Source organism: Stegostoma tigrinum, chromosome 7 (genome assembly GCF_030684315.1).
Source record: "Stegostoma tigrinum isolate sSteTig4 chromosome 7, sSteTig4.hap1, whole genome shotgun sequence".
Taxonomy (NCBI): domain Eukaryota; kingdom Metazoa; phylum Chordata; class Chondrichthyes; order Orectolobiformes; family Stegostomatidae; genus Stegostoma; species Stegostoma tigrinum.
Genome location: NC_081360.1, coordinates 21,413,812 through 21,430,051, shown reverse-complemented (window position 1 = coordinate 21,430,051; position 16,240 = coordinate 21,413,812). Strand labels below are relative to the sequence as shown.

General features: G+C 39.5%; 1 protein-coding gene across 10 annotated transcripts in view; it reads left to right on the top strand.

The window, feature by feature from the left end:
- Window positions 1-16,240, top strand: part of hdac4 (histone deacetylase 4) — a 532,576-nt gene that overhangs the window by 366,348 nt on the left and 149,988 nt on the right. For all 10 annotated transcript variants that reach the window (XM_059647103.1, XM_059647104.1, XM_059647105.1 and 7 more), the window contains one exon: window positions 1,959-2,080. In XM_059647103.1, the coding sequence (XP_059503086.1) occupies window positions 1,959-2,080 (122 nt within the window). The remainder of the gene's footprint in view (window positions 1-1,958; window positions 2,081-16,240) is intronic.

The following is a 16,240-nucleotide window of genomic DNA, read 5'->3' as shown; positions in this document are numbered from 1 at the left end:
GCTATTTTTCCTGATAAAAGTCTTACCACTTCACTTAATGTGATTGAACAAGTCAGATACAAATGTATCTCTTAAGCCTACTAGAGTTTAAACCTAGTTTATGAAACATGGGTCTTCTATAGCATTTTACTCACTTGTAACACTCACTGTCTCTTGTGCTAATTGAAACAATTTTGTGTTAAGTATTCCTTGAAAGTTGAGATGTCCATTTTTATTAATGCATTGAGCTATATTTCTTCTCATTATTTGCTTTTATTCAGGAGGACAAAAGATACTTGCTAAAAGACACTGTTCAATGTAACACTTTTATCCAATTTCAACAGTTGTGGCAAGTGAGACCAAGACAAGAATTAAATAATTGCTCGGCTCTTCATTTTTCCTATGATGCTTTCAGTACAAATTACATAATGACATTCAGGCCCACTCTCAACTGTAATACTGAAAAAGCATAATCAATGCATAAGTGTAGATTACAAGAATTAGTCTGTCATTCACACGTGGCTAAGAAGGGGGAATACTGCTGATTGATTCTGACCTAAATCAGTTTCCCAAGAAATGCATTTCTAGTCCCGGTTTCTGCAAGGAGTTCAGAAGCAGAAGTTCTACATGATGTTCCCTTTCCTAATGCAGTTGAATGTTTAACCAGAAAATGCAATTTAGGATCATTGCAAGTTAGGAACAAGTTTAGGCCATTGAGCCTAATTAGATCACAGTTAATCATTTCCCTCTGTCATTTTCCCCTCACTATCACTATATGCCTTGATATCATTAGTTTTCAGAAATTTATCGATTTGTCACGTACGTACTTAGGCAGCTTCCACAGGATAGAGAATTCCAAAGATTCAGCACCCTTTGTGTGAAGAAATTCCTCTTCAGCCTTAAATGACTTCCTCATCCTGAGATTAGGATTTCCTGGTTTTTGAATCATGAGCCACTGGTTACCTCATTCTTCAAAACTCTTGGGGCTATAGATCTAAGTTCTTCATAAATCATTCCTGCCATTCCCAAGGATTAATCTGGTGAAACTCCACTGCACTCTGTCTATGACAATTATAATCCCTCATTAGATAAGGCGACTAAAACTGTATACAACACTCCAGGTGAAGGTTTTATACAACTTCAGCAAGACATTTTGACATCTGTACTCAATTCCCTTGTGATGAAGACCAATATGCTATTCAGTTTCCTACTGTCTTGCTGCACCTGCATACTTACTTTAGTGATTTATGGAATTTCTGTCTTCTTTCTTCTACCACACTTCATATTTATTGTAATTGTTTTCTGACTGCCATGTTCTAGTCCATTCACATAGTCTGCCCAAGACTTCTTGAAACCTTCTTGTATTCTCCACACAGGTTCCATTCCCCCCGTTTGCCATCAGCAAATTTGGATTAATTCCAATTAGTTCACATATGAATCATTTATATAGATTATGAATTGCTTTTGACCTGGCATGGAGCCTTATAACACCCATCTTGTAACAGCCTACCATCCTGAGAATGATCCATTTTTTCTCCCACACTCTGCTTAATGTCTTAACCAATTCTCAATCCATGAAAGTACACTTCCCCAATCCTATTTGACAAAAAGAACAAGAGAATAGATAAGTTTTTTTTACTGTAACAAATTATTAACTTGAATTCACTGCCCAACCGGATAGTTGCGATGATTTCAGAATTAATTTTATTAAGAAATTAGATATATAATTAAGAAAGAGAAAAAATAAAGATTTGTGGAGAGAAGATAAATGAATTGACACAGAATGCAATTGTTGTAAAAGTTCAAAGTAAGTAGAACCTGTTTTCATTACAGTTTACAATAATTCATTTAAATTAAAATGCCAGGTGCTATTTAATCTGTTAATCTGAGTTTATAAATGTTACAGTTGCTTTCATACCTGCACATTTTGCAAGGGTTGCAAACTGATTATTTGATAATGGCTGTTTTTTTTACTGCAGAAAAACACAGCATGGCTCGTTAGACCAGAGTTCGCCACCTCAAAGCAGCATATCTGCCTCATACAATCATCCAATGCTAGGGATGTACGATCCCAAAGATGACTTCCCGCTCAGAAAAACAGGTAACATTTCATTAATGTGAAGATTTTCATAAAACCACGTCTGGTTTGTTCATGTGAAAATGGAACTTTTTTAAGTTGCATTGTTTTGGTTGTAACTAGAATCAAGTGGCTAATTTTTAATCCTGCCACCTGAAATAATTGCACAGAAACCAGCATCCCATCAACAAGTCACCCTTATTTACACATGCACAGTACATGGACTCTGACCAACTAGCCACCAGAGCCAGTCTGGAGAGTGAGGAGACTCTTTGAATCTCCATTTTCTATCTGTCGGCTGGGGCTCCCTGTTTAGCCTGGGTTGACAGCCCCAATCAGGGATCTTGTAGTCAGAGACCTACCTGGCCCTTATTCTAATCACTGCACCTCCCCCACACCCCAAGTCCTCGGACGTAGACGTGTTCTTTTTCTTGTAGCTTCTCCTGGGATGTTTTTGTCCTAAGTCCAGTTCTTCCAACTCTGACCCAGATGTTGGCAGCATGTATCGGACCAAAACCAGCCTCTTGCACCCAGAGCATCTTGGAAGAGATTCCTACTTTCTTCAAACAGTAATCTTATCAAGATTGTGTATATCTCGGACACCATGGTTTCTTGGATGCTAGGCATAGGGCAGACCGCACAGTTTTTGACAGCTTTAATGGCCGTTCTGAGTGGCCGCGCATGTTTTGCTCTTGCCCCGTTGCAAAGTAGCAGCTTTCGGATGACCCGCATGTTTGTTCAGGACTGCCTCACTGTCTGAACTTTGTGCGTCACAGGACTTGACCTCATATCGACGTTGCCTCGTACCCATACTAGGCCATTTCTGTGGCTCCGGAACTGAACTTTGTCTCCAGAAGTAACTTGTCTCTCTCGCATGGAGGAAGCACATGGTCAGCATTGGTGTTCCTGCTGCCATTTCACTTCCGCTCCCAGGTCTGGGAATATCAAGTTTAACCTGGTGTGAAGTCATCTTCCCATCAGCAACTCTGGTGGAGCTAACCCTATAGATATGAGCAGTGGTCCTATAATCAAACAGGAACCAAGACAGTTTGGTATTGAGTGAAGCTGTAGGCTGTTTGCTTAAGCCTTCAACATTTCGACCATGCGTTCTGCCAGACAAATGAACAATGGATGGCATGGAGCTGTCTAAACATACCAAATAAAGCTGATAGCATCTCTGAATTACAGGAGGCTTGGGGTCATAACATTCCTTGTCTAAATTTGTCAACTCTTGAAAGGTTTTAGTAACTGGTGCTTTAGGGAATGTTAGGCTCCTAATAACCAAAAATGCTACAGTTTTCCAAGCAGTCAGGAGTATTTGATGCTTTTCATCTGACACAATATCATTTGCTCAGAAAAATTAATGCATTTTTTTCCACATGAACAAAAACAGAAGTTGTTGGAAAAGTTCAGTAGGTCTGGCAGCATCTGTGAAGAAAAAATTCAGAGTTAACATTTTAACATCAGAACTGAGGAAGGGTCACCAGATGCGATGCTGGGGACCTCAGGAGGAGGCCTGATGTGCCATTTCAAATCAAGTATGATGACCAGTTAATACTAAAGTATTGACATTACAGCCATCATGTACTCCAGAGAGTTCTTTTAATAATTATTTTGAGGAGTGAAAGGTGATCTTGATTATTTTTCAGGATTATAGTGCTGTTTTGGAATTTCACATTGGTGCAGCATTGAGCTATCAAATTAGCACAAGTCCTTTTTCCTATTTTGCAACAATTTCAAAACCATGAATATGATTTTAAATTAGGGTAATTTATTTTCAATATCTCTGAGATTTGAGAAGATGGGAGCATTTTTCATTTGTATACTCAGTATAAATTAATCATCATCTCAGTTACAGCACTGGCATCAACAAAGCAGTGTAGAATATTACCCAGATATTCCCCTCATCACAAAATGTAAGACACATCCAATATGAGCAATTAACATTTTTAACAATTGATTCTCAATATCAGCAAAGTTATGGAAAGTGTTGCAAATGTGTTTTCAAGTTATACTTGCACTCACCTATATCCTGCTGACTGCTGCTCAGTTTAGGGTTCTGCCAGGGTCTCTTGGGGTTTTGACCCAAAACATTGACTTCCCTGCTCTTCAGAAGCTGTCTGACCTGCTATTCTTTTCAGCTCTACATTTATTGTCTCTTAGCTCCAGATGTCATTACAACCTTAGTGTTAATATGGATAAAGGTGCTGAAGTACAAAGGTTAGGTGAGAAGGCTATCTTTGATACCAAGGCAACAATTAATCAAACACAGCTTTCGGGAGATTCACAAAAACTGTGGCTCCGAGGAAAGCTCTTCTCTGTTAGAGCCTACCCATCACAGGGGAAGATAGTTGTGATTGATTTCCAGTCATCTCAGTCAAAGGACAGCACTCCTGGTGATCTGCAATCAACTTGTTCAGAATGTTATTACACATCTCTGGAGCATGTGGGACTTGAACCTTGGCCTTCAGGCTCAGAGCTAGGGACTCCAGCATTGTGCTGCCAGAGCCTGTTCTTCAGCGTACTATCCGAGGCCTAACCATCTTCACCTGCAACATCAATAAACTTCCCTTCATCACAAGGTCAGAAGTGCTAATTATTGCTCAGTGTTCCATTCAAAATTCCTGCCATAATAAAGCAGCCTGTGCCCAAGTACAGCAAAACTGGGACAGAATACTGGCTTGGACTGGTAATTGGCAAGTAATGTTAAAGGCACACAATGACCATCTTCTTTAGAGTCTTGCCCACACCCTTGATAGTGAATGACATTCCCATTGCTGAATCTCCCACTATCAGCACAAAGGGAGGTTATTTTTGACTAGAAACTTAACTGGATCAGCTGTGCAAGATCAGGTAAGAAGCTACATATTCAGTTGTGAGTGCCTTATCAAGTGACTTTCTCAGCCCTGTCCACAGTCTGCTAGGCAGAACCAGGAGGCACAAATCAATTGGCACCTCTTTCACCCACTTTTAAAAATCACTCATTAACCGTGTACCACCTACAAGGTACATTTCAACAGCTTCCCAAGGCTGCTTTGGAAAACCTGAGACCTTACCGCTTAGAAGGGGAAGGTAAGCAGGTACCTGGAAATACCACTACTTGCTGTTCTCCTCCAAGGCACATGCCATCTTGCCTTGGAAATATGTGGGGTTTTCATTTATCATCTTGGGATTAAAATTTTGGAACTTCCCACCTAACATGACTGCAGTAGTTCAAGACACGAGTTGCTCAAAGACAATTTGTGATGGCTAATGAGTGAGGACCTTGCTAGTGATTTGTTGAGCAGCCTTCATTCACAATGTATCCACACCAAAGATTCTTATAAAAGGTTGTATTCTATTGTGGGCTGACACGTCATCAGAAACAAGATTGAAATTGGCTAAACTGGTTTTGTTCCTTTGCTTCTTTGTGAAATTAATTAGTTTGTAGTGCATTCTATTGCCAGGTCTCAAATGAGTAAGAACATTGTGCCAACTTATTTACCAATAATACCATTTTATACAACTTCGATTCTATCATATGCAATGTTATTTTTCAATGCTATAGAATCTAACTAACCATCACTTTGTCAAGAGTGTCCAAGAATGGACGATAAATGTTGGCCTAGGCAGCAACATGCAAATGATATGAATGTTATATTTTGAATAAAGGCAACCGCATTTCAGAGATTCATATTTCACTGATCTGTTAATAATTCATTTGTTATCCACATACTTGAGTGATGAAAATTGGGTGAGAAGTTATCAATATAACAAACTCATCAGTTCCACTTTTCATTGACAGCAATTTATGCTGGTTGCTTTTATCTTGGCCTTTTTCATTTTTTTCATAGGATTTCAGTTCCCCATCAAGACATTTTAGCCCTTAATATTTAGTCATCTTTTTTCTCTGTGAAGCATATTTGACTTGTAGCAGTCATGGCCTTGTAATTGGTGCTGCTATGACATCATCTACATCTTCCACCATCTACAATCCAACCCCACCACCCAAGACATTTTTCCTTCCCCACCCTTGTCTGCTTTCCGGAGAGACCACTCTCTCCGTGACTCCCTTGTTCGCTCCACACTGCCCTCCAACCCCACCACACCCGGCACCTTCCCCTGCAACCGCAGGAAGTGCTACACTTGCCCCCACACCTCCTCCCTCACCCCTATCCCAGACCCCAAGATGACTTTCCATATTAAGCAGAGGTTCACCTGCACATCTGCCAATGTGGTATACTGTATCCATTGTACCCAGTGTGGCTTCCTCTACATTGGGGAAACCATGCGGATGCTTGGGGACCGCTTTGCAGAACACCTCCGCTCGGTTTGCAACAAACAACTGCACCTCCCAGTCGCAAACCATTTCCACTCCCCCTCCCATTCTTTAGATGACATGTCTATCATGGGCCTCCTGCAGTGCCACAATGATGCCACCGGAAGGTTGCAGGAACAGCAACTCATATTCCACTTGGGAACCCTGCAGCCCAATGGTATCAATGTGGACTTCACCAGCTTCAAAATCTCCCCTTCCCCCAATGCATCCCAAAACCAGCCCAGCTCGTCCCCTCCCCCCAATGCATCCCAAAACCAGCCCAGCCTGTCTCTGCCTCCCTAACCTGTTCTTCCTCTCACCCATCCCTTCCTCCCACCCCAAGCCGCACCTCCATTTCCTACCCACTAACCTCATCTCACCTCCTTGACCTGTCCATCTTCCCTGGACTGACCTAACCCCTCCCTACATCCCCACCTATACTCTACTCTCCACCTATCTTCTTTTCTCTCCTTCTTCGGTCCGCGTCCCCCTCTTTCCCTATTTATTCCAGAACCCTCACCCCATCCCCCTCTCTGATGAAGGGTCTAGGCCCGAAACGTCAGCTTTTGTGCTCCTGAGATGCTGCTTGGCTTGCTGTGTTCATCCAGCTTCACACTTTATTGTCTTGGATTCTCCAGCATCTGCAGTTCCCATTATCGCTGCTATGACATCAGTTGCTTTTGCTGTTTCCATTACACACGTAACTTGAATACAGTTCAGATTTTTTGAATACAAAGACTTTGGGTTTGCATTGTGCACACTAAGGCATATTTTCAAGTCTGCTTTTCCAAACAATGGTTTGTTAAAGTAACAGACATTAACACTGAGTGGAGAGTTGCTTTTCACCAAAAATATTTGCTAATATATCCCGGTAACAAATGTACAATAATGTATGATAAAATGTGAAGAACTCAGCAGGCCTGGCAGCATCTGTGGAGAGAGAAATAGAGTTAACAATTTAGTCTGGTATAACACTTCTTCAGAACTATAAGGAGCTGGAAGGTGATTTTTTTTTCTGCTGTTGACAAGAAGATGAAAAGTCACACCGCCAGGTTGTAGTCCAGCTGGCTCATTTGAAATCACAAGCTTTCGAGGCATTGCCCCTTTGTCAGGTGAAATGACTTCTGACCTTGTCCACCCAGTCCAACACCAGCACCTCCACATCATTCACAGAGGAGGAAGAAGAGAAAGTGAAATAAATGGTGAGGTGCTCGGACTAAAAATCAAGGAGATTGATAGTGATGCTTGCACCAAAGTGGACCTATTTTCTCCTTTTCACGTCTAACATTTATAATCTGTTTCACAACCACCAGCACCCTTTGCCACTCACTCTTGCTGTTCCAATTAGAGGCTCGTTCTTTTCTTTGTCCTGTTAGGTTCATAGCAGCAGATGCAGAAGAGATGTAGCCTGTGACTGGAGGACTGGCTCCTCACCATTTCCTTCCAATACATTTCTGAAGAGGACAATGTCTCGGCAAAAGTTTGATGAATGCCTTCCTTCTAACCTATCTGTTTTTCCAGCTGAAGCCACATAGTCTGTAGAAATACTTGGGGATTTTGCATTGGAGCACAAACACAAGGGAACATCTTTAGCTGCAGTGAAAACAGAACCAATTACATTGCACTTGTCCAAAGGCAGCCACTAAGCAGTAAAAGATCACTGTGCTTTTCCAAGGCTAACTCGCAGCATTTCTCAATGCCTTTTATTGCACAATATCAGCATTAAGATATGAACAAATGAAACTAGAGACATCATTCTCATATTTGCTGTGCCACTGTTTACATTTGTTTCTTAGAATGTGTTTGTAGACAAATTACGTATGTAGAGGCTCCCTTGGCTGTCTCAGAGCCCTGTTTTAACACTAATTTGTGGGTAGGCACCTTACATTTCAACTATTTTACAGGACTACAATTCAAACAAGATTTTGGAAGTTTTGCCACAGCATAAACATAATCAAATTAATTCTGATTTGACTATATAAATCCTGCCTTAGTTAAACTGGAGTACAAGATGGAATATCTCATCCTGCTTCTACCATCATTTTATTGTCTTTTGTTATATATTTTTCTCTAACTTGGAGCAAATAAGCCGAGAGCTATTGTTTGGTCCATCTGGCTGGACTTAGTGTATTTTTAAAACATGACATACTCTTGCCACCTTCAGGTACTTCCCTGTAAAATATGCAATTCCCGCTTGAATTTAGTAATTTGTCTTTTTAATTATTTTGTTCTCCACACAGTAAATTACTGTTTGAGATGTAAGCCCTAAGAAGATACAGGTTTCCAGATTAGCAAATTCCAAAAACATCATGCAGCAAATACTACTTTACAGTCTAAGCTTAATACAACATGGAATCATAAGATCAGAAAAGTTATGAAAGGAAGCCATTCAGCCCATTTAGTCTTTGGTTTGCTTCACAAAGATCTAACAGTTGACGCAGTGTTATTGTTCTATCCCATAACCCTGCAAGTCTTTTCCTTCAGGTGTCAATCCAGTTTCCTTTTGAAATCATTGATTGTCTCCATTTCCACCACTCTTGTGGTCAGCAAGTTCTAAATTATTACCACTTGCTATTTGCAAATACCTACTGAATCTTTTGCCCAAAACGTCGCATCTGGGTGCACTAATATTTATACCATCAGCTATTGAGCTTAGCTTTTCTCTGTCTGCCTTATCCAAACTTATGATCATGTATACCTATGCCAAATCTCCTTTACTCTAATAAGGAGATCAATCTCTCTGCCTCCAACCTAACCTTGTAGTTGAATACCCCATTCCTGTAACCATATTGTAAATCTCCTTTCAAGGACCTTCCTGAAGTATACCAATCAGAACTGGATAGAGTGCTCTTGACATTGCTTAAGCAGGGCTCCTTCTGGCAAAATGTGTCACTTATCATTTCTTTCTTTAATTTATATGCCCACTTGTCTGCCCATTCTGCTAGCCTGATGGTATCCTTTTGCAATCAGTAGGTACCATACTCACTGTTTGCTGCACCTCCAAGCTTGGTAACATCAGAAAATTTTGATATTTTACTCCGTATATCCAGGTAATTCCAGTATGTTTTTAAAAAGTGGTTCATGCCCTGAACCTTGGGAACACCACTCTTTACCATCTTCTAAAATGTAAAAAAGACACTCACCACACTGCTTTTTTTTAGCCACTTTTGTTTTATCCAAGACGTGGATCCTCATTTCCAAGACATGGTCCCTCATATCAATCTTCTGTCACTTCATCAAAAAGTTCACTTAGATTGAGCAAGCACTGTCTGCTTTTTCACAGTCTGTGTTGACTGTCATTCATGAATTCAAACCTCTCTAAGTGTCAGTTGATTTTATTTCTGTTCTCCACAACTTTCAGTTACTGGGTCTGGTCTAGAGCAGTCTTTGGAGTAAAGCGTGAGCAGAAATTTGATGGAGCTATTTGAAATCACGACGGATCTGGACAATGTAGATCAGAAGAAAGCCTCCCGTTCTTGCAAGGACCAAGGGCAAGAGAGTGCAGATTTAAAATAATTAGTCATAAAGCAAAAATGACAGGCAGTGAATGGTTAAGGTCTCGAATGCACTGCCTGAAAATGTGGTGAAAGTAGATTCAATTGAAGTATTCTGAAAGGAGTTAGACTGAAATCAGAAAACAAAGAATGTGCAGAGTTGTTGGAGAAGATGAGACCGACAGTAGATGATTTGCTTGTTTGGAGAACTACTGCAGGCATGATGGCTGAATCGTCTGTTTCTGTGCTGTGGTTCTATGAAGTAAGAACATTTGATTTGTTCAGCTCTGCTTTTATTTGACTTGGTTGAAAGGAGTAAAATCATAATGATCCGCTGATATAGTTTTTGTTGAGTTATCAGTGCCTAATTGGCTAATAATCCTGATCACTATAATTCTTTACAGTCTAATCACTTGTTCATAAAATTCAGGCATGTGATCTACTTCAAATATTAACTTATTCAGGGAATGAATTGTTACTGAAAATCTCACTGGAATTACATTTGTTGATATTGAACAGTAAATTCTTATATAAAAAGAAACACCTTTGGACCAAGCCTTTAATCATGCTATTAAAGCTACTTGCTGTACAACTTTTGAAACTTAAATGAATAGCTAGCATTTTTATGAGTGAAAAGAGCAATCTACTTTTGTGTAAATGTTGCAGTATAGTCTTAGTGCCATATTTTCCTGTTATTTGCGGGTCATGATTCAATTTACATGATGAGTGCTGTTAAATTGTGTTTAGTGCTCATTTTTAGAGAAGTACAGTGTTTTCAAGCAGGTAATACCAACTAAATTCAGATGAAAATGAATAAAAGCATCTCAGTTGTGAGTAGATAAATTGAAGGCTTTTTGCATAGGTCACCACTATTTTAGAACAACAAAGCTTGCACCATTGAGAGTACTGTGATTCAAAGGAAGCTGAAACTGCATGAGTGGGCTGATATTAAGAAGCCTGTAATTTGTGTAGCTGCTTTGTTGAGCTTAGCATTAAATGTTCTGTCTGTTGAGTTGAAGAGGTGATCTTTGACATCTGCCCACACACATTTCCTGTCAAACAGCAGACCAATCACTCCCGTTCTATCTGCGCATTCATTGTCCAGCACCCACGCACAGTCAAACGGAATATTCTTATAACTTGTCATTAAAACTGAATGCTTACTGACCCAATGGGCCTTGTAATCGACAAATAATTTGCTGTGGTGAACAAGAGATTCCCTGGGCCAACACTTCAGGGAACGTGCACACAATTTCATCTTCAAGCCAAGGGATAGCAACTGTTCTTAAGTTGTTTAGAATATGTTGTGAAGAATTAATAATTACATGCAATTTTTTAATCACACTCTTCTGCAGAAGTGCTTGTTCTTGAATCAGAACTGTGTTTATTGGACATGCTGAAAATCTAAAATAAAAACAAAAGATTTCGAAAATGGAGAGAGAAACAGTTACTAATTCAAATCAATGAAATTTTAATCAAATGGCATTTATTTACACTTCAAGCATTTTGAAATTTAATTGCTTAATATTGAAGTTGATAAGCAGCTACGTGTGTTTTGAGGAAGATGTAAAACATTTTCTGGATGACTTAGAAAAGCTTAGTGATTGGCCAAGAATATGGCGGATGGATAATCTCACATGTCTCCATGTTATATTCTATTTTGATGGAAAGAACAGATTTGCAGAGTATTTCTTAAAGGGCAAGAGGTTGAAAAGTGTAAATGTACAGAGGGGACCCAGCTATCCTCTCCAATAAGTCACTGAAGGTTAATATGTATGTGCAATAAACTTATTGAGAAGTCTAATGGATTGTTAGTCTTTATCACAAGTGGACATGAATACAGGAGTAGGGAAATTTTTGCTTTAGTTGTATAGTGGTTATACCCCACACTTGGTGTACTATCTGTAGTTTTGGTCTCCTTATCTCAGAAAGCTAATATCTTCAGAAATGGAACACAACAAAGGTTCACCACGCTAATTGCAAGGTTGGCAAGACTATCTTTAGAGAGAGATTAGGCAAAAACATAAGGACAATGCCACTTGGGTTAGAGATAAGGATATGTTATGTTACTTAGAGGATGTGAAACTTTGGCATTTGCTGCCCCAGTGGACTGTGGATACTCAGTGTTTAAGTGTATTTATAGTCAAGATGGATACATTTTTGATGATCAATGGTGTAGTGGGATAATGTGAATAAATGAAATGTTTGTTCAGCCCTTATAGTATTAAATAACAGCAGGCTCGATGAGCTGAATGGCCTACTTTTGTTCCTATGCACTAAATTTCAGACTGTTCTTTCAAACATGATGTCTTTGTTTCCCATCTCATATAAAGCCCATGAGAAGCTGTTGGGGAGCTGTATTCTTGAACTTTGCACTCCTTGGAGATTAGAGATACATACAGTGCTATATGGAAGGAAGATCCCAAATTTTGACTCAGCTGCAGTGAAGGAACGATGGTATAGTTCCAAGTCAGGGTGGTGTCTAATTTGAGGGCACTTGCAGCCTGCACTGGATCCGTGGATCTGCTGGCTTTGTCCTCTTGGTGGTAGTGGCTGTGGGTTTAAAAGGTGTTGGTATAGGACTCCTGAGAGTTATGGCAGTGCATCTTGTAAATGATACACATTGCTGCTATTGTGCATCTGTAGTGGGTGGAAGTGGATGTTGAAGGAGATAGGTGTGGTGCCAATCAAGCCAGCAGCTTTATCATGGATGATGTTTAGCATCTTGAGTCTTGCTGAAGTTGAAAAAACCAAGCAAATTGAGAGTGGTCCATTACGCTCCTGACTTGTACTTTGTAAGTGTGGACAGTCGTTAGGAGTCAAGAGGTGAGCTACTCACTACAGAACTCCTAGACTCTGTCCGGTCCTTCTGGTCCCAGTATTCAAGTGGCTGGTTCAGTTCACTTCTTGTCCATAGTAAGATCCCAGATTTTGATAGTGATGGATTTAGTGGTGGTAATGTCATTGAACATCATGGTGAATTCTTTCTTGTTTGACACTTGTACTGTGCTCATGCTGCTTGCCATTATCAGTCCCAGACTTGCTGCACATGACTGTATGATGCATATTTGCGATATTTCTTTAAGAGTTTGGGATTCAAACCAGTGGCATATGGATTTTGGCCTTTTTTTTCCCCTGAAGCAGTTTAAAAATCAGCTCTGTCAGTCTTTCCAAACCCATTATCCTCGAGTGTTCGTAAAAGTTTAGCTATGGTACAGTCTAGAATGAGCAAGTTTTTAAAATTTAGATTAGAAACTTTTGGACAATTTCAAGGAGACCTGACTGGGTCAGAAGCAAGTATAGTCTCTCCTAGAAAAGGAGATTTTCCCGAGCAGTTAAGGAAACAGATTACTGTCATGAAAAGATGTAGTTTGTGAAACATCCAGACTAGGAATGTTTGGTTATTTAAAGGTTGAAGAATTCTAAGCTCTCAGTTGTATGAACAGTCAAGGGAAAAGGCTGCAATTCTCATGAGACTGGAGCTGAAAAGAAACAGTTAAGTCAAAGCCTACAGATTTTATGGAGAAAATAATTCTCTGATCTTTTGAATAACTATGATGATGGTGTTTGGGAGTAAATGGAATTTGGTTCTGCCGCATTTTTAAATCTTTCAAACTATTACATTTTATTTGTTCTTTTTTGTATAATGACATCTGTCTTATTGTTAAAATCAAATCTGCAGCCTGTGTGCTCGTGTTTCACTCAAACCTAACATATAAGCAGCAGGAGTAGACCATTCAGCTCCTCAAGCCTGCCAAGTCATTCTATAAGAAGTTGGCCAATCTGCACCAGACCTCAACATTTCTCTCTGGGGTAAGAGTGTCAGACATTCACTTCACTCTGAGAGAAGAAATTTCTTTCATCTCAGTTTGCAATAAGTGTCCCTTTTATTTTGTAAGCTCAGTATGATCCCTAGTTCAAAATTCCTCCAGTTACAGAAACATTTTCTCAATATTTATCCTGTCAAACTCCTTCAGAATCTTGAATGTTTCAATGAAATCACCCCTCATTCTACTAGACTCGATGAATAAATGCCTAATCTTTTTAGCTGTTCTTGATAAATCAACCCCTTCACCTTAGGAATCATCTAGTGAATCTCATTTTGTCTGCCTCCTGTGCCAATAAATCCTTTCTTACAGGACAAAAACTGTACACACTTCTCCAGGTGCAACTTCAGTAACACCCCATGCAGTCGTAAGACTCCCCTGAACTCCAAACCCCTAGCAATCAAAGTCAAAACTCCCTCTGCTGCCTTAATTACTTGTTGAACCTGGATGACAATGATTTGTATTTCATGTACAAAATCATCTCGATCCCTCTGTGCTATCCAATATCCACTACTGGAAGTGTTTAATCAAGGACCATCCAGTGATCTATCGCTTTAAATAATAATCTGCCTTTGATCCTTCTGGCCACAGTAATGACCTCACACTTTCCTGCATTAAATTCTATCTGTCAAGTTTTTTCCGATTCATTCAACTTCTCTTTGTCCACTTTGCAGACTCCCTGTATCTTCATAACAATATACACTCCCACCTATTTTTGGATATTTTATACTCTGTTCCCTCCTCCAACACACACGGATAGGTATTTGAGGCAGTAGGTTCAATTTTCATGGCAGTCTGCTAGTTACATCCTACCAACCTGAAAAAGACCCATTAATCCCCACTCATTGGTTTCTATGTGTTAAATAATCTTCAGCCCAGTCATTATGCCCAAGACTGTGAACTCCTTTCTTGTGCAGTAACCTTTTATGTGGCAATTTATTGAATGCCTTTGGAAATGGAAGACTGCAGCATTAAATTTTTTAAAATGTGGTCTGTCAGGCCAGGTTTTCTAGTGGGATCTGACTTGCTTAGTAATAACAACATTATCTGGGGTCATAACAACACTTCAGTATCTGTGGAGTTGTGCATGTGTCCATGGGTCATATACTCTGTACTTCTGGCTGAAGATCAATGCAAGTGCTTCAGCTTTATCTTTTATCCTGATGTGCTGGATTCCTCCAGTATTGAGGTTGGGAATTTTGTGAAATGTCCACCTCCTGTTGGTTGTTTAATTATCCGTCACTCTTGCAATTATCATTGAACAGAGTTGATCTTCTGGCTTGGTGGTAACAGTAGCTTGGGGAATATGCCAAGCCATGAGGTTACAGATCTTGGTTGAATAGAATTCTTTCATTCTGACTCAATTTCAAGTACATTTATCTGAACGTTTATAATGGCACAGATCATTTAATGATAAAGTTTTGTTATTTCTAAATATTGAGAACTGAGTCACAAATTCCTTCAAAGATTTCCAAAGGGAACGTATTTGCTTTTCAGCTGTATTTTTTCCATTTTGAATCTGCATAGATTTTTGATAATGAGCTCTTGTATTGTTATAATTTGAAAGTAGATGAAGATTCCTTTGATATCGAGCTCAGGCAGAGTGATTCTATTTAAATATGATTATTCATTCATAGCTTCCTAATATTTGTTATATTATAAATGCAAGATAACACATGAGCACGGGAATTTGATGAATGAATCTGAGACTGTAAGACATGAGCAACAAAGTGCAGCCATCACAATAGGGTATCCTGTTCAGTATTCAAAGTTCAGAATAATGTCAGTACAATTCACAGACACCACTTTCCCTCATTTCCTGGTGAATGTAAAGCAAGTTTTATCGGGAGACGATAGTCTAGCAGTATTCTTGCTGGACTGTTAATCCAGAGACCCAGGTAATGGCCTGGGGACCCAAGTTTGAATCCTGCCATGGCATATGATAGACTTTGAATTCATTAAATATCTGGAATTAAGAGTATAAAGTTGACCACGAATCCATTGTCAATTGTCAGAAAAATCCTTCTGGCTCACTAATATCCTTTAGGAAAGGAAACTGCCATCCTTACCTAGTCTGGCTTACATGTGACTCCAGGCTCTCAGCAATTCATTGACTCTTAATTGTCCTCTGGGCAATTAGAGATGGGCAGTAAATGCTGACCTAACCAGGGATGCCCACATCCCATGAATGAATAAATAAAAGGATTATACACAGGTGAACAACAGAGCGTGAAGTACTTTTCTGCCCAGCAAGTAATGGTGTGACAATGTTGGCATTACACCTAGAACAGCACCGTCTTAACTGTATTTATCTCAGACAATGAATGCAAAAGTGAACAAAATATTACTGTCCCTATTTTAGGTAAACTGGTGTACTTCTGAAATACTGAGTGAACAATGGGAAACAAACAATTCTTGGTTGAAATCATAAATTAGAATCTAAGTTTGAAGTGACAGATACTCATTTTCACTACTACTTTGAGCATTTTACAAACGAACTTATACAGGTACTTACTGAACATCAATGAAATTGATTTCATTGTTTGATTTCTGGGGGTGGGATAAG